The following is an 18,372-nucleotide window of genomic DNA, read 5'->3' as shown; positions in this document are numbered from 1 at the left end:
GCGGAGCCCGCCCCCCAGGGAGAGGACGGCGACGGCGACTACCGGGCGGCGCGCAAACGCCCCAGGCTGGACGTCGAATCCTGGGAGTCGGAGACGGGGAAACCCAAATCGCCCGTCGAGCCGGAGCTGCTTTGTCAAACTTTTGCGCTGACTTGCGGCCGCCTGGCGGGGCCATGTCCGCGCGGGCAGATCCACTCGCTGCAGCTCAGAGAGTGCGGCCGCAGCCTGCTCTGTGCTCTGACGCCCTTCCTGCCCACGTGGCTCTGCCTCAGCTCCCTGACGCTACAGAGCTGCAGTAAGTCAAGGGGAGGGGGGTGGTCTAGTGGATGTCCATGTTTGGGTCCTTGAGGTTCTTGAAGTGCTTGGATTTCGTCCTCAGAAATGTAAGCACTTTGAAAACCCCGAAAATAGCCCCTTTTTAAATTAAAGGGTTTTTTTTGGTTTTTTTTCAAATTTGTTAAAAAACTTCCAGAATCGCTTTCACAACATAGATTATGCCAGGGAAATGACAATGATATTTAATAATAGATATACAGTATATACTAATATAAATAATAGAAAATGAGATTAAGATTAAATTTAATTGAATAAAGATCACATTGAAAATTCATTATATTTGTTTTGCGTGAAGTCCTTGAAAATGGAAAAAAAAAATAGTGCTTAAAAGAAGTCCTTGAATTTCATTCTGTATTGCCAGAATGCACCCTGTACCTGTGTCCTGGCTATACTCATATTAACACCGTCAATGAACCTCAGTCAAAATGGTTAATATTTGAACCCCTCACTTCACAAATCGAGAAGATCGGTTGTCAATGCCTTTGGAGACACATTGTCGACAAAAACTGAGCTGTTGCTTCCTCTCCTTGCAGTGCTCTTCAGCGCCACAGAGGTGCTGATGTTGGCCAGGTCCCTCAGACAGTTGTCGGAAACCTCCCGCAGCTCCCTGGTCTACCTCAGCGTCGGCGTCTTCTCTCAAACCGCCCTCGTGGAGAGGCTGCTGGCGGCGTGCCCCGCCCTGCGCTCCCTCTCCGTGGAGATCCACCCCATGGCCGAGGACCTGGGACTACCTCGAAAGGAGGTTGATGAGCCTGCGGACCTCCAAGGTTAGAACTTAGAGCCAAGTTGAATGTTTCCCAACAGTAAAATAATACTTTGAGGAAAGAGCTTGATGTACTAAAGATTCAAGATTCAAGATTTTTAAAATATTTAAATGGTGTATTAATGGCAGAATGCGATGATACTTTAACATAAATTTCCACTTTTTGAAGGGGGGGGGGGAGAAGATTAAGTTTTGCACAAACCATGAAATGGGGAATGGTGTGTTTCTGCATTTTTTTTTAAGATAATTCTACATGGAGGCGCCCCGGTAGCTCACCCGGTAGCTCACCCGGTAGCTCACCCGGTAGCGCACACCATATACAAGACTCAGTCCTTACCGCCACAGCCCGGGTTGGATTCCAGCACGGGGCCATTTGCTACATGTCATCCTCTCTCTGTCCCCTTTCTTTCCACACTATCACTGTCAAATAAAGCATGAAAAAATATCTTAAAAAAAAAAAAAAATTTTAATACTACATAAATTAATCCAGAATTAAAAAAAAAAAAAAGCCTTTTTGAGACGTTGTTTGATTTGAGATAAATTGGTTCTAGACTGGGAAGGCCTAGACTAAGGTAAAGAAGGACCAGTCAGCTCCTTCTGTCTGGTCTTGGTGCCGGTCGGTCGGGGCCTGGGTCTTCCAGTGTGTATTAAACTTCTAAGATCCTGGGTTCACACTCATTAATCCAAAAATAAACCTGCCTCTGGCCAGGTTTAATTTAATGCCTTCACTTAGACTCAGATTAGCTTTTACGCGTTCGATTTTTAGATTTTAAGCCAGGACCAGGGCAAGTCTGCAACTATTTTAAAGTATGACTGAGAAAGGCCGTTTCAGTTAGTCCAGATTTAAAGTGTGATTTTGTCTCAGATTATGGCCTAATCGGTGTCTACCACAAAATGAACACATATCTTGTAGATCTTTTAAGTGTTGACTTTAGGGTAAAATCCGGGGTCGAATAATGTGAAATCGCTTCACGGGTGTTTGTTTGAAACCTAAAAAAGCCATATAGACACCCGCACCTGCTGCTGCTCAAATGTGGTTTAGCTTTGAAATCAGGGCCGTTAAAAAACATCCAAATAAAATCCTACCAACAGATTATTTCCCATCTCTCAGCGGCGCTTCCTCTCGAGAAGCTGTCTGTGAAAGTGCCTCAGGTGCTGACGGACCTGCACAGCATCACAGCCGTCCTGAAACGCACCGCCAACCTCACGTCGCTTCACATCTCTGGGATCAGGCTGCCGTCCTCCTCCTCGTACCATCAACTCCTCACCAGCATCTCGGGTGAAGAGCGCTCAAGTTCCCGGTGTCGATTTTTTTTGACTGCAAGCAGTTTGATCAGGATGAGATGAGCAGATATCGTAGATTAACTTCATGAACGGTCCTCCTATCAATGAAGTGTGTAAACTGTTGTTCACTTTTTGTTTAGAGTCGAATCGTCACTTAAGGAAGCTCAACCTGGAGGACCTGAACCTGGCTGGTTGTCTTCACGACATCTTAGGTCTTTTGAGAAACTGCATGTTGGAAGGTAATACAAGGTATATGAGGCGCGCTTTTATTTTGGAGGAAAGGAAAAATGAAGATGAAAAGTTGAGATAAAAAAATGTAACGTAAATATTTTCAGATATTGCTTGAGGAAAGGATCACAAAGCGCAACCTCAAGCTGTCGAAAAAAAATGACGGACAAAAGTCTCCTAGGATTTTCATGGTATGCCCATGGAAGCCATGAAGGCTGGGGAAATTTCAGTCTATAAATCATATTAATAGAGTCAAATCCAACCTTCCCGCCGTCTTAGTTTCATGTTTCAGGATATTTGTTGAATTCATGTACCTGCATTGCATTTCTCCTGCTATTTTACCCCCACTATAGTTTCTATGGTTAAAAAAAAAAAACCCCCACAAACATCGATTGGGTTGAATACCTGAAGAGAAATTGAGGGGTGTAGTTATATAAAAACGGTCAATCTAAAAAGGTAAAACTCGTAGAACACGGCAGCCCCTCCTACAACTGTTTTTTTGTTTTTTTTCGTTTGTTTGTTTTTTATTTATAATCCTTTCGAGGCGCTTAACTTCTTCCTCGTCCCTCCTCTCCGTCAAGAGTTATCGCTGAAGGACTGCAGGCTCCTGGAAAAGTGCAGCGATAAGGAGTTGTACCTGCAGCAGGTTGTGGACGCCCTGAGGGGAGTCACGTCCCTCCGCTCCCTCTGCCTCTCGCAGAACCGCCTCGGTAAGGCCCTTTAAGATCCACGGGGATACGTTGCTTTTGTGGGGGCCATCTTGAGGTTGTTTCCACAGACGGTGTGTTCACAGTGGACGTGGTCGTCTCTGCTTGCGTCGACAGCAAAGAGTTCCCCCGTGCTGGCAGAGCTTTTCACAGGATCCCCCTGCAGTGCTGTGAGACGGCTGGATATCAGGTATTATGGATGTTATTATATCGTAACGAATAAAGGAAGGAACGTATGTCCTTCGATTTTCCGACCGCCCGTCATCCGTTCACTTCTCGCTTGGCGGGTGTGTTGCTGGGGACTCAAGGGCGTGCAGTGTCGAATTTGGTGCAATTGGGTCACGCCACGCGTGTAATATTAATAAACTTTGAGCAAACAAGTGAAAAGCGAGTCGGTCCGCTGTGTGCAGCTTCAGGTTATTGCGTCACTTACGTCCGCATTTCAGCCCGTTCCGAACTGTGCAGTTGGGGTGGCCGATACCGCGGTTTCGATCCGATACCAAGTAATACGGGGGCCAGACTCGCCCAAAACAATTTCATTTGTATTGGTGCCACTGCCGGTGTTGCACGTGGGCTTTTACGTAACGTGCGTGCGGGAAAGTATCTCCCGTTCACTATAAAGTGACGGGCACCACTCAAGCGCAGGTGAAGAAATATATTGAGAGAAAGCGTCCCCCTTTTTTTGGATATCGATCTGGGTGATGCTAGAATCAATCTTTGACACGAGACATGGTATCGATCCGCCCACCCCTACAATGTGGCCCGTTCCGAACAGGCATGTTTTGAACAGGCACAGCACAGGAATCTGAAAAACATTTGCAATTTAAAAATGACAGGATGAGGTTGTTGAAGGAGGGACCTATTATGCTCCTCTTTACCCACATTACTATAGGTCCTTGAGGTCCATAAAACATGTTTTTTTGCTGAAAATACCAGATTATGCATTCTAGCCATTGTGACATGCCTCTAAACCTGGACTGTTCCAAAATGGTGTGTGTGGGTCTTTAATTGGAATGAGCAGCCAAGCCCCTAGTTCTAAGCCAGTGGGATTTGAGCACGGGTTCTGTGAGCCAATGGAGCTTTAGCTTGAGGCTCCTTTTTTTATTTACTCTGAAAACTTTCACTTGTTTCACCCGATCAGTACACTAAAATCTGTTTCTGAACAAATTTGAGGCGAGAGATAAACAATCCAATTTGCTGAATCTTCACTCATATTAGATCTACAAGGTCTAATAGAGTTTGTTCGGACTTTGCTGTGCTCCAGGCTTGTGCCACCTTCTTCCAGTGCTCCATGGTCCAGTTCTGATGCCCACATGTCCATTGAAGGGGCTCTCAGCAGTCAACATGGACACTCTGACCGGTCTGCAGCTACGTAGCCCCATACGCAGCAAGCTGTGATGCACTGTGTTCTGACAGCATTAACTTCTACAGCAATTTGTGCTCCAGTAGCTCTTCTGTGGGATCGAACCAGACGGGTTAGACTTCATTCCCACGTGCATCAATGAGCCCATGACCCTGTCGCCGGTTCACCAGTCGTCCTTCCTTGGACCACTTTTGGGAGGTACTCACCACTGCATAGCGGGAACACCCCACAAGACCTGTCGTTTTGGAGATACTCTGACCCAGTCGTCTAACCATCACAATTTGGCCCATGTCAAAGTCGTTCAGATCCTTACGCTTGTCCATTTTTACTGCTTCTAACACATCAACTTCAAGAAGTGACTGTTCCCACCCCTTGACAGGTGCCATTGGAACCAGATGATCAATGTTGTTCACTTCACCTGTCAGCGGTTTTATTGTTGTGGCGTATGAGAGAAAATAAGGAAAAGCATAATTTTACCTTTACCCTAAAGTCTGTTTACTATTGCCATTTGTAGCTTCAGCCTGCTTTTTTCCAAAGTTACACATGCTCAATACCATATGTCGTGTGTAATGAAAATGTACTTTAAATAACAATCTTTTTAATTTCTGAAATGTCATGAGTAGTTATGAAGACACTAAAAAAAAAAGACCCTTCTTTACACTATCTCCGTTACATCACTGCCTCCCCATTAAAATGTACTTTTTTTCCTTAATTTATCTCTCCCATTTGTGCCCATGTTCCGGAACAGCTCAAACTTCATCCAGCCTGCCGAGCTGCTGCAGTTAGGCCGCAGCCTGCAGAGGTGTCCTCCGCTGCAGCGACTGACCCTGGACCTGAGGAAGAACCCGTGGGACCGGGACCAGGAGACGTGGCACGCCGCGCTCCGGACCCTGCGCCCGCTCGCCGACTTCCTTACCGATGGCTGGAAATCCACCGGCACCATGGCCGACCACATTAGCAATATGTAAACCACAACCACCACATTTTGGGGAGAACGTAATGAATCTTGAGTTCATGGCAAATATTGCATTTTTTTTTTTGCCACCTTCAAAGTTCTTCCACAAAACCCACGGTAGCATTTCATCTGTACTTCAGGATTCCTAATCTTTTGGGTTTAAACGGAAATTCTCACCCCAGACTAAGTTAACAGTGTAAACTAGCAGCTGACCTGAGCATGGATAAGGACAGGATAGATGGATCATATTAGTTTGGCGTGTGTGCTTACCGTTTTTAAGACTTTTAACGATCACATTTTACACTGGTGTCAATAAATGTGAGTGTACTGGCTTTAATATTTCCATGCGTTTCATTTTAATCAAGACATTCAAAAGAACGAGAGGGTCAGATGAAATAATAATATTTACAGGACACACACACACACACACACACACACACACACACACACACACACACACACACACACACACACACACACACACACACACACACACAGCTGGTCTTTGGACTAAGTTTCCAAACCGGGAATCTCCATTCAGTTCAAATAGAATCCTGTTGTGAATCTGGTTGTTGTTGTTGCTGTTCCACAACTCAGAATGGATATTGTGATTTAAGGTTCCAGACGTTGTGGTCGGATTTACTTTTTAGGGTTCCACAGAGACCCTTCTGACGGACCCACTTCGCGCTACACCACTCCTTTCTGGTCATCGTGCGAGCGCTGGTGGAAGACGAAGGAAACGGCCACGTCCCAGGCTGCCTGCAGCACGCGGTCCCTCAGGCCCCTCTTGTCGGAGCAGTGATGCCACTGGGAGAGGTCACAGGTGCAGTCCGTCTCCTCCGGGGGCGCTCTCACCTGCCTGCCATTAACACAGCGCCGACACCGGAACCTTGCAGAAAGCGCGACACAGAAGGGGTTTCAGTGATTGACGCAATGTCAGGATTACAAAGTTTCCCGTCACATTTCTGTGGAGAAATAATGACTGCTCGGTGAGGGTGGAATTTAGGACATTTCTAATAATGAATTATTCAGGTTCTGCTCCTGCTGTAAGAAGATTATTTGTCACACAGCACACACATGCGGCGACCAACAAACACACATGCTTTCAAATGGTGGCGGGGGAAACTTTTTCCTCTGCATACAGCGACATGCCCGGGGACCAATTTCAAATGTTCAAATGTTTCAAAACATGATGTCCATGTTTTTGGTGGGGGTCCTAACTGATGTTACATGGAGGAACCCCATGTGAGCAGAGGGAGAACATGCAAACTCCACACTACAAAGGCCCCTAATTGGGAGTACCAATAGCGCCCCAGGCAAAAATCAAAACCAGGACCTTGCTGTTCGGCAGTAGTGCAAGCACTGTGCCACCGTACCTATTGTAGCTTCATACCCAAAACATTGCCATAGTTGGTGTTGTTGCCATTTTTTTTTTTTTCTTTAAAATGACTTTCCATCTATTTATAAAAAAATATTTCACTTGACAAAATCTCGTGACTTATCTAATAGTAGCTACTGCTGATGGCTGTTTACCCGCCCCCCCCCCTTTCCCTGGAAATATATACAGTATGAACTGTATATTATTCATGGTAAGAGCTGCATAAGTAAAACAATGTTTTCATTACCAGCACAGTCACCTTGACATTGATACAGCTAGCGACGCCACGGGGAAGTGCAAATTCATTGGAAATTGGCTTTCCAACCAAGACTTTGCGAAACCGGTACCAGCCAATGTATAGAAGGAACGGTGCATTTTGTGCAGAAAGTGTTTCAAACTCGGCACACTGACTTTCAACGGGTTAGGGTTGAGGTACACCTTACTGGCTTCACCATGGGAGAAGGTTTTGAGGGCCATGCACACTCTTCCATACTCTTGTTTTTTTTTCTAAGCATGTTATCCTATGAGTTGATGCTTCACTCAAAGACAAATGACTTGATGAATGCAGTAGAATAGCTGATTCATGATTTTTATGTTATTGTTCTCGATGTGTTCCACTCTGGAAAATGTTACATGTTTGAAGTAGACCATCTAACTTTCTCACTGGACCAAAGAAAGTCATGTTTTATGCTGCAATAAACATTTGAGCAAAATTATCCTTAAGCCTAACTAATTGATGTCGTTCTTTTCTTCAAATTTTGGTTATTGTAAAGTTGGGCTTAAATTTAATTCCGAGTGGCATTAAAAAAAGTCTTGAATCTAACTTGCCTTAAGCTGTAGGAACCCTGAACAAACCTTCAGTGTTCATTTAGTCGCATGTTCATTTCCATGGCTGCTCCATGGACTAGCCATGGAGCAGAACCTCTTACCACTCCACAACGCAGAATGTACATTAACGACAAAGCTGCCCCGGGGTTTCAGTGTTTGGGCCGCACCTGTCATGGGTGTCGCTGTCTGTCTCCTCGTTGAGCAAGAAGAGCTCTCGCAGCTCGCCCAGGGAGAAGTGTCGCTCCACATCCTGCTCCTCGTCCACCACGCAGCTGCTCAGGGCCTTCTTGTGCGCCTGCCTCTGCAGGATCTTCTCCTCGATCGTCCCCGTCTGGACGGCATACAAACCCTCTTCAGCAACATGGCAGATTGGCCTGGTAGCTCCTCCCCCTCCACCCTCACCAGAAAACACTCACTGCGAGCAGCCTGTAGATGTAGCAGGTCTTCTTTTGTCCGTCTCTCCAGACGCGAGCCATGGCCTGCTCGTCGTTGGCAGGATTCCAGTCGGGGTCGAACATCACCAGGCGGTTGGCGCCGATCAGGTTGAGGCCGCAGCCGCCCGCCTTGCTGCTCAACATGAAGATGAACTCTGGGTTCTGAGGAGAACAGGGAAGGTTTGAACGGTCTGGTTCCCCCGCATTGAGGTAGATTCTGGACTTGCTCCTTGTACATCACCATCAGTGTTGTAGTCTGAAAACTGCCTCATCAACAGTCTTTCAGTCATATGACAGAAACTAGAGTTTTTGCCCATGGTTGAAATCATGATTTTTCTACAGAGATAAACATGCGTGACGGTGTTCGAACACATGCTGCGACTCACAGATGGACTGTTGAATCGTTCCACGATCTTGGCCCTCTTCTTTATGGACATGGTTCCGTCCAACCGCACATAGAGGTATCTGCAACAGAGTGGAGGCAGGTCGCTTGGCACCGCTTCACGGACGCGCCATAGAACTACTACGAACGCAATCGGACAACACTTCACCTGCGGGATCGACACAGCTTTTCAAAGAGATCCAGCGTCTGCGTGTAATTGGAAACCAGCACCACCTTGTCGCTGGTGGTGCTCCTCGTCATTGCCAGAATGTAGTCGAGAACCAGCATTTTTCCTGGGACAAAGAGACACTCGTTTGACGTCAGTGACTGCTGGTCCATACGAAGATAATCCTGTTTTATTCCACCTCTGGCTCACGAGGTCGGTTTATGTACCGAGTGGCAAATGGGATCCATTTTAGGGTGGTCTATATTAACGATTTCAAACGCCACAATATCTCTAATGGATAACTAAATGTTGATAATTTGGCGGATAACTATAGGTGCTTTCATTGGAAATATTTGAGAAACAATCATTAGAACTGTGAATATTATGACCAAGCAGGTAGAGGCTTTGACTACTGTATAACACCTAGAGCAGTCTATGAAGTTCAGAAAATGACAGTGTACTGTAATACAGCCTATAAGACAACATTTAACAATGATTGTAATGTTGCTTTTGATGTGTGGAAATGTACATGTTCATCCTCCCACGGATGTTGCTTTCACCAATACTGTTCCGCCCGCAAAGGACCTTTGCCTTGGTGTGCCCGTAATCACTAATTTTATGCAGATTTCTGCTTGACTAACAGATAGATTCCTACATTTGTCTTCTATATGAAATGTTATTCCACCTGCTCTGACAAATGTAAATCTGCTCACATGTTCACATCTCAAGCTCGCCCTTTTCAATATTCAATCTATTTGCAATAAGAGCTTCTTTGTCCATGACCTAATAATTGAAAATGAGCTTGATATCATTTTTTGAACTGAAACATGGCTTTGCCCTGCTCACTCAGCAAGCTTGATTGAAGCCTGCCGTATTGATCTTAGCTTCTTACATTCACTGAGACCAAACAGGCGTGCCAGTGGTGTTGCAGCCATCTTTTGAAAATGTACCTGGGCTCTTCTACCTCTCGAGTATCTAGCATTGAAACTAACTGGGCTTAATGAACCATCTGCACTTATTTTGATCACCCTCCAAAGCAGCTTCCAAATACTGGCTTCTTTTTATCTTCTTGTTTTCCACTGTTATATTTGGTCCGTAATCTGATCTTGACTGATGATTTAAATATAGATGTTCAAGTTAAAGACTTAGGAACCTTAGAATTCTTAAATCTTGACTCCTTCGACCTCATTCAGCATGTAAAAGATCCCACACACAATGCTGGACATACTCTAAAACTACTACTTACAAAATAAATTCACATCTCGAATATCCAAGATATAACTATCTCTGACCATCCGTGTGTGTTTTTTTGGAGCAACTGTGACCCTTGCAAAAAGAAAGACTCGCTGTATTGTTAAGAAGTGCTTTGTCGATTCTGGAAGACTCAATCTCTATGCAAAATGAAAAGTCTGCCGTAAAGCTGAAAGTATGTTGAGAAAGCATAAACTTACTGTTCACTACGAATTTTACTGACTCTGAAAGACTGTCTACAATTATAACAAACGCATACATATTGAGACAACTATTTCTCAAATATAATAAATTCAAACAACACACACCAAACAATCCGAGAATATTATTTTCCACCATAAACAGTTTATTAAATCCCTGCATAAATTCTAACAGATCTAACCTGGAATCCACATCCAGGTATGATGAATTTGCAATCTTTTTCAAAGAAAAAATTATAATATTTGACAAAACAGATAGTTCTCCAAAGAGGGGGGTTGGTGGTGGTTCTGTATAACCAAAAACTGTGCTCTTGTCATCCTACAGGTCGTCCACAGAACAGAGTTATTGCAGTAGTTCTTGATGATTTAAGAATGAATAAAGAGTTGCATTGCAGGTTGAGAACCTGAACTCCACTTGCAGACTAACTCTGTCCTAGATGCAATGGCACAAATACTCTGTGTTGTATGCCCAGCATGCTGATAACACAGGGAAAAGAATAAAAAATAAAAACACATTCCTCACCCACCTCACCCCACTTAAAAATAAAAAAGAAAATTTTGACAAAACATCCAACAGAGCTCCACTACAATCATCCCAACTTACAATGAGTCTCCTCAGCAAAGAAATCTCCTTTCAAAGATGACAAATTTCAACACTATAAACGACAAAATGATCCTAACATTTTTTTTTATTTTTAAAAACACTCAACCTGTTTCCTTGACCCTATCCCCTTATCTCTTCTAAAAACATCAAATGACGTATTGTCTATTCATATTCTCAGAATGGTTAACTCCACACTTGAAAGTGTTACTACACCCCACAAGACTGCCATAGTTAAACCGCTTCTTTAAAGAACAACATTTACATTCCTCTATTCTTGCCAATTTCCTTCCCAATTCTAATCTTTCTATTCTTATGAAGGTCTTAGGAAAAGTTGTCTTCAAACAAATAAATAACCATCCCTCTGATAATGACTGGATTCAGGGCTAGATACAGCACCGAGCCAGCCCTCATCAAAGTACTCCACAATCTCAGAATTAAGTCTGATGCTGGCTTTGTATCAGATCTTGTCACCATGCTATATTCTTAATAATCTTGAAAACTGGGTGGGTCTCTCAGGGAGCATATTAAATTGGGTTCGCACCTACATCACAGAAAGAAATTTCATTGTGAAGTTGGGTTACTTTATGTCCAAGCCCATAAACGTGGACTATGGAGGCGCATAAAGTAGTGTTTTTGGGGCCTCTGCTATTCTGGCTTTAAATGCTGCCCCTCGGAAATATGATTCGTGAACATACAGTAAGGGCTGTTTCCATTCATATGCAGACGACACTCAGCTTTATATAGCTGTGAAGCCTAAAAAAAACACTGAAACCCTCTCAATGTTGACTTGTGCATTGCAGCCACCGATGACTGCATGAATTCAAACTTTCTCAAGCTTAATGAAGGTAAAACAAAGGTCCGAGTAGTTGGTCCTGAACAGAAGAGACATTTGGTTCTCTCTAGGTTGGGTGTTCTTGCCACATATGCAAGACCACATGTCAAGAGTTTAGGGGTTTTTCTTGATGCTGACCTTAGCTTCAAGCCTAATTTTAATTACATAATAAAAACATAATAAAAAGCATATTTCCATCTACCAAACATAGCTAAGGTCTTCTGTCCCTTCAGGACGCAGAGAAACTGGCCCATGCGTTTGTGTCAAGCCGCCTGGACAATTGTAATTCTGTACAGACAGGCCTTCCTAAAACAGCTATTGCCAGACTGCAGACTGTCCAGAACACTGCTGCCAGGGTTCTGACTAAGACAAGAGTAATGAACACATTACTCCTGCACTTTTAAAATGCATTGGCTCCTGGTGCCATTAAAAAAAAAAGCTTTTCAAATTCTCTCCTTGGTCTACAGATCACTAAATGGCTTAGCGCCCTCCTATCTTACCAACTGTCCACCACCTTATGTCCCTATGTGCACACTCAGATCCTCTGAGGCCAGCTGTTGGTGAAGCCAATTTACCCTCTTATGCCCCTAAAGCCTGGAACAGCAAGGATCTGAAAACATATCTGTTTAATTTAGCTTTAAAATAGGTACTAAGCAACTCAACCCTAGCTCCCAAATCTGTTTTATTAACGTTAAATTAATGTATTGATTCAAATTGTTTGGTTGTTTTGGTTTTTCCTTCTCTATTATTGTAGTCTTTGGTGCAAAGTTTTATGTGCTTTCATTGAATGTTCTTATTGATATGCTTGGATATGTTTTTGTACAGCTCGTTGAGCTCTATTTTGCATGAAAGGTGCTATATAAATAAATAAATAAATAAATAAATCTAAAACTTATAGAAGTAGTATGATCCATGACCATATCTAGTTTCATATCACAATATCAACATTATAAAACAATATCACCCAGCCCCAGAATGGATCCCATTTGCGACTCAGTACATAAACCCACCCAGGTCCTTGTCAGAGTGTATAGTGTAATTGATTTCACCCCAAACATCCCCCCTTTAACTAGTTCAGCTCAGAACATTAGGCAGAAACATAAAAAATTGTAAAAGTCCACATCTAAGGAGATGGGTGGTGTTGAAAGTATCTTACCAGAGAGCTGAGGTTCCACAGATTTGGGGCTGTAGTTGGTCGGAAAGAGATCCAGTGCACCCTGGAAGCCCTCCTCGCCTTCCACGCACTTGTCGTAGATGAGCGCCGGGTCTGCGGTGCGAAATGGAACGAGGACCCGCGGCGGCCCGAGAAAGAAAAGAAGACGCTAACAAGGAACGGGACGCGGCGGTAAACGGGGACAGACGCGGCAGATTAGAGTACAGTCCCTACGTACGATTGCACAGCTTCTTGAGCGATGTGATGGAGGACAGGGACGACACGCTGATCCTTCCCTCCTGCAGCATCTCCAGGGGCTTGGCCTGACGCAGGAAGCGCTTGTACAGCTCTGACTGGAGTGGGGTCAGCCTGGAGTGGACCGATGGGTTACGCACATCGTTTTAACATACTGTATATATATAGGTAATTAAATTTGTCAGGTCATAGTGTTATTACATACAGTAGGGCAAGATTATGCAATCGCAAGAAAATATATATATTACTTTTCCTCCCCATATGGGAAAACTTTCTTTGACATATTTTCTTTAAAGAACCACGTTGAACTGTACCTGCAACAGACAACCTGCTCTATTTTCACAGGGAGATACTTGGAGAGAATATCTGACGTCCTTCTGATCAGGCACCTGTTGGGAAAAGCAAGGACGTGTCAGTTTGTCAACATTTTAGATTGAAGATCATCAATTTCTAAGACATAAGATATACTATAAACGATAGTCTGCTCTGGAGATATGTTAAAAATATGCCAAAAATATGCCCTCCAAATGTTTTTATTGAAAAAGTTTTTATTTTTTATTTTTTTATTAACATTTTTAGAATGAGTTTTCTACTGCACAAGTTGGGATGAATGAACTACAAATTGTTTTGAAAAATATATATACACATTACTTCAAGCCTGGTTATTAGTTAAAATTAGTATATGGCTTTGCCTTTTAAAATGTTTTTTTGTCTATATGGTGCAAATGCAATCCTGCCGTATCAAAATAAACTCAACTTTGGTCGGATTGGACCTTAAAATGAATTCAAACCTGGTATATTTTCTGCCCATTTTGCAGGGACCGGTGGCATCAATGTGATAAAATACATGCACATTCTGTTTTTAAAATCATAAGAAAATAATTGAATACCTCTTAAACTTGAATTTCAGACATCCTAATACAATTAATGGTCATCATGTTAGCTGGCTGTTGTTAAAACTTTTCATCTGACCTGTTTACGATGCTGATCAGCTCTTTTAGCTTCTCCTCTCCAACTTGTCTGTCTTTGTCGCTGGCATCGGCATCTCTCCCCTTTAAGATGGGAAGCTCGAAGCGCTTTTTAAACTCCTGGGCTGTACCTGGGAAGGGAAGGAAAAGGAAAGGGACAGAAGTTCAGGTAACCAAAAGGGAAATAAGGAAAACCGTGTTCTCCCCAGGTTGTTTTTCTTCTCACCGAGGATGCCGCCGTTGACAAAGTGCACCAGACTAAAGTACTCCAGCAGGTCGTTCTGGATGGGCGTGCCTGAAATCAGCACTCTCCGCTGGGCGCTCATAGCGTTCAGGGCCTGGTACGTCTGGTTGTCGGAGTTCTTCAGCCGATGGCCCTGCGGTATGTGGAGAGAACCGTGAGGACACACCATCATCCCACCAAAAGCAGGCATTGGAAAAGTTAAATGTTGTGTCAAATCACCTCGTCGCAGATGACGAGTCCGACTTTCCCCTTGTGCAGGACGTCCGTGTGAAGTCGAAACGTCTCGTAGGAGATGATCAGGATTGGCGTGGGCACCCTCAAGCCGTGCTGGGACATGAAGTTCACTGGGGAACAGAGGAATGAAAGTATTCCTAAATTGTATATCAATGACACAAACCTCTACAGGGCTCTTTGAAAGTCAGAACTTGCATGTGGCTGACACCTCGCTTATCAAAGCTAAAATCAGCACTTAGACGTGGCCATTGGACCAAAGACAGCAAGAACTGCTACCTAGCTGTCGGTCTATGTGCTCCTTTGAACCTCCGTCGATGGCCACCGGTGTGAGGCGGCCGCCCAGCCACTTCCCCACTTCGTTGTACCAGTTGCGGACCAGGCTGGAGGGGGAGACCACGATGGCCTTGTCTATCAGCGGCTTGGCGTCGGGGCTCTGCCGCAGCAGGGTCCACATGAGGGCGATGCACTGCAAGGTCTTGCCTAGCCCCATCTCGTCGGCCATGATGCAACCGTACGAGTCCGGGATTCGCCCGCCGGTCACGCAGTCCCACAGGAACTTCACTCCCTGAGAACACAGGCAAATTAAACCCATTCAGAAGGAATTTGCCACTGTGGCGCCACAACCCCTTTGAGGTGAAGACAACCTTCTTTGACGTTACCTCTCGCTGATGGGGTCTGAGCACATTTCCCAAGACTGGATCTACCACCACATGCACCGGCAATTTCTCCCTTTAGAAGCAAAAACAAACACAAACACACAACGAACCAGTGGGTGGGTACGATGATATTTTGATTTCGAGAATTCTACCTTTTTAATCGCAAATGTGTGTGAGACTAACTTTTCGGCTTTGATCAGGTCATGGGTGCTCAGTGTCGGAGGCTCGTACAGAACCAACGCACCCTCTGCAAACGGGTCGTGAAGAGCCCGTCTTACCCCGGCACGTTTAAGACCAAGTGCCCGGATACCAAGCGAACCTGCATGTGGAAGGACGGCAGAGTAAGAGATGGACAGATATGATAGATAGATCGATAGATAGATAGATCGATCGATAGATTAACTGTTACCTGTGTAATTTGGAATGGGGATCTTGAACGGTTTGGAGAGGATACGTCGGATGAATGCTTCCTGTAAGAAAGGTTTTACAACTCAGTGATGTTATTTTAAAAACATTTCAGACATCAATCACACTGATACAGATTAGACATTGATTCTTACGTGTGTGTCTCCATCCACACACACAGGCCTGTTAGTCGGCTGTGTCAGAGGCTTTCTGTAGGAAGACACATAACTCTGCGGGGAGACACACTCGCTCTTCTTTCTTTTGTCCTGCAAAGCATTCGGGGTTGAGTATTTCAGTCTCGGTACTTTGATCCTATTTTGTCATATCCAACGTTATCCGTACGCACATTTTGTGGGCTCCACTCTTCGTCTTCGGAGGAATCGCCGGTTTGTTTCCGTTTGGCGACCTGGCTCGGAGCGAGGCTCCTTCTCTGGGACAGACATTAAATGCAGAGTTTTTACCAGAGCCTCAAAGAAATGTGAGTACTGGACTCGCTAGCTGAAGTACTTGTAAAGTCCTTTGATATTCCCCCTGGCTTTTGTTGTCGAAATCACAACTTAATCAAATGTTTCCAGAATCCAAAAAACATTATGCCAGGGAAATGTATATTCACTTTTACTAATAAATAATAATAATAAGACAGTTAGATTGAGATGGCATTACGTTGGGATTCAGAAAGTTTGCATTGAAGTAGATTTTTTTTTTTTTTTTTTTTTGGGGCGCTTGAAAAAGTATTTGCCCTAGTAACCCCTTGAGTTTCATTCTGTGACGCCACAACGAACAACGTAACTGTGGATATATACTTCTGCTGTCGTGTGAGCGAACGTTAACGTCAGCGTCAGACCCATTCTTACCATGTTGTCCTGTTTCCGTGAGCTTGGCGTTCATGCGCAAGCCTGCGCCGGCATCCTCCTGTCGACCGCGCCGCTCTGCGAGGTGGACTGAGCAACGGAGCAAGCGCCTGTAACCGCGGACTCGCCACCTACTTCAGGGGCATCTTAGAACGCGCCCGGCGGCGTGCGGCGTATCAAGATCCCGCTCCCGCCGCTGGACGACGACGACGACGACGCTCGGAAACTCCCGCGAAAGGGGGGGGATTATGCGACGCTACGGAACACCCCGAGGACCAAAAAAGGTGGACACGCTAGGAGGAACGGTGTACTGACATGGTCCACATGACACCGATTGAGTCAAAGTCACCGGAACGGGAGCAGGCGTAGAGTGAGCACGAAGGACTCGAGCGAATTGTGGTTTTCGGTTTCGGAACGATCCTTCGAGCCACCGCTACGATTATTTGGCAACTCTACAAAATCAGAGTACACAGCGCCATCCCCTGGACAAAATTGACATTGCACTGTAAGTTAGCACAAACACAACCATTATACTATTGCACAACTATTATACTTCTACTACTACTACTACTACTAAAAATAATAATAATAATAATAATAATAAGGGGGATTCCATGACAGTTGGTTTCAACGTTTATTGAGGCGTCGCCTAAAGATGATATTCACCTTCAGCATGCCACCGGGGGCGTGGCTTTGCGGGCTTTTAAGCGCCCGTGTGCCGTGGGGGCGTGGCCTCGCGGGTTTAAAATCACCAGGATGCAATTAGGGGCGTGGCTTTGTGGGTTTTAATCTCAGGTATGCCGTGAGGGGCGTGGCCTAGTGACCGAGTCCTGGACCCCTGAAGTTGTCGTCCTGTCTATCTCTTCGAACCACGAAGCCTCATCTACTATTATCTATAACTATCTAGAATTATCCATCCTTATTTACATTAATGCGCTTGGGTTTTATGTTGATGTGGTTGTTTTTCGTAATTTGCTTGTGTTTTGTCTATTCGCGTGGGTTTTCTTAAGTTGCAATGCGTTGAGCTCTCAGGGCCTGCGTACTTATGGGATGTGAGCGATGCATCCCATCGCCGGTTGCTGGAGCGACAAAGGAAAACAAGAGTTTTTACGAAAGAAAAATGAAATAAAAATCCACACAAGTTCACGAGGCCCGCTAGCGCACGGGGCTCCAGAAATATCACAATATTTTCGGATGAATACCTCAATATCGATCATCTGAGGCGACTTCGGGGATGTCTTCATCACATTGTCATTGATCGGGCGCTTTTGTCCAAAGCGACTTACAATAAGTAGATTTTGTCATAGTATCGAGCCAACTGTAAGTCACAGTCATAACTAAACTCTCTCTAGGAACAAGCAGCATTCGTAGAGAAGAGTTAGTTTTTATTTTTTACAGGAAAGTAAATTAGCAAATAAAGGGGGGAGGTATCCCCACAAGTGTGACAGGTCCAGGAGGAGTTTAAAGAGATGGGTCTTCACCCACAATATTATAGTAATGTGGAAATGATATTGTAAATCGTTTATATTTCACATTTTAAATAGTATACCAGTTAAAGCATTCATTAGAACAGTCTATGAAGTTCTCATCAAACCAGTCATTTGGCACTTTCATTTCACTAATGCACAGATAGGGAGGCGAGACATATTGTTTTACCCACTTTTTATTCTACAAAGAAAAGTACAAAAATAGTGGTTAGAACGCACTTTAAAGTTCATAGTGAAAAAAAACAAACCATAACTACAAAGACACAGTACAATACAATGTCGTACCGCAATATTTTCCCAGAGGATAAACATTTATTGTCTTTGCGAAACTTTGAATCTGAGGCCGATATGCACTGTTTGTCTACTACAGGTCTGCAGCAGTTGCTGAACTGGTGAGAGACCTCGGAG

The 18,372-nt window shown here is 44.3% G+C and overlaps 2 protein-coding genes across 5 annotated transcripts in view; one reads left to right on the top strand and one right to left on the bottom strand.

Annotated features, from left to right (window-relative positions):
• Positions 1-6,303, top strand: part of lrrc41 (leucine rich repeat containing 41) — an 8,037-nt gene extending 1,734 nt beyond the window's left edge. The window contains exons 4-10 of one of the 4 annotated variants that reach the window (XM_080014064.1): positions 1-295; positions 870-1,103; positions 2,211-2,378; positions 2,524-2,622; positions 3,193-3,321; positions 3,436-3,508; positions 5,430-6,303. The exon at positions 1-295 is cut by the window's left edge and continues 456 nt beyond it. In XM_080014064.1, coding sequence (XP_079870190.1) covers positions 1-295; positions 870-1,103; positions 2,211-2,378; positions 2,524-2,622; positions 3,193-3,321; positions 3,436-3,508; positions 5,430-5,649 — 1,218 coding nt within the window. In that variant the 3' untranslated portion in view covers positions 5,650-6,303. Of the gene's footprint in view, positions 296-869; positions 1,104-2,191; positions 2,379-2,523; positions 2,633-3,192; positions 3,509-5,429 lie in introns of those variants that run through there. The other 3 variants (XR_013844507.1, XR_013844508.1, XR_013844509.1) reach the window with 3 other exon arrangements.
• A 13-nt stretch (positions 6,304-6,316) lies between these two features.
• rad54l (RAD54 like) lies at positions 6,317-16,670 on the bottom strand. The gene is made up of 18 exons (XM_080014087.1): positions 16,481-16,670; positions 15,973-16,056; positions 15,782-15,892; positions 15,631-15,691; positions 15,405-15,540; positions 15,225-15,294; positions 14,842-15,130; positions 14,551-14,675; positions 14,314-14,464; positions 14,092-14,218; positions 13,434-13,508; positions 13,103-13,233; positions 12,868-12,978; positions 8,828-8,951; positions 8,663-8,741; positions 8,259-8,438; positions 8,010-8,173; positions 6,317-6,525 (listed from the first exon to the last, which is right to left on the bottom strand). The coding sequence occupies exons 1-18, from the start codon at positions 16,481-16,483 to the stop codon at positions 6,324-6,326; spliced, it is 2,223 nt and encodes a 740-aa protein (XP_079870213.1). The 5' UTR covers positions 16,484-16,670; the 3' UTR covers positions 6,317-6,323.
• Between the last annotated feature and the right edge of the window lie 1,702 nt (positions 16,671-18,372).

Source organism: Zeus faber, assembly GCF_960531495.2.
Source record: "Zeus faber genome assembly, chromosome: 1".
Classification (NCBI taxonomy): Eukaryota; Metazoa; Chordata; class Actinopteri; order Zeiformes; family Zeidae; genus Zeus; species Zeus faber.
This window is presented reverse-complemented; position numbering and strand designations above follow the sequence as displayed.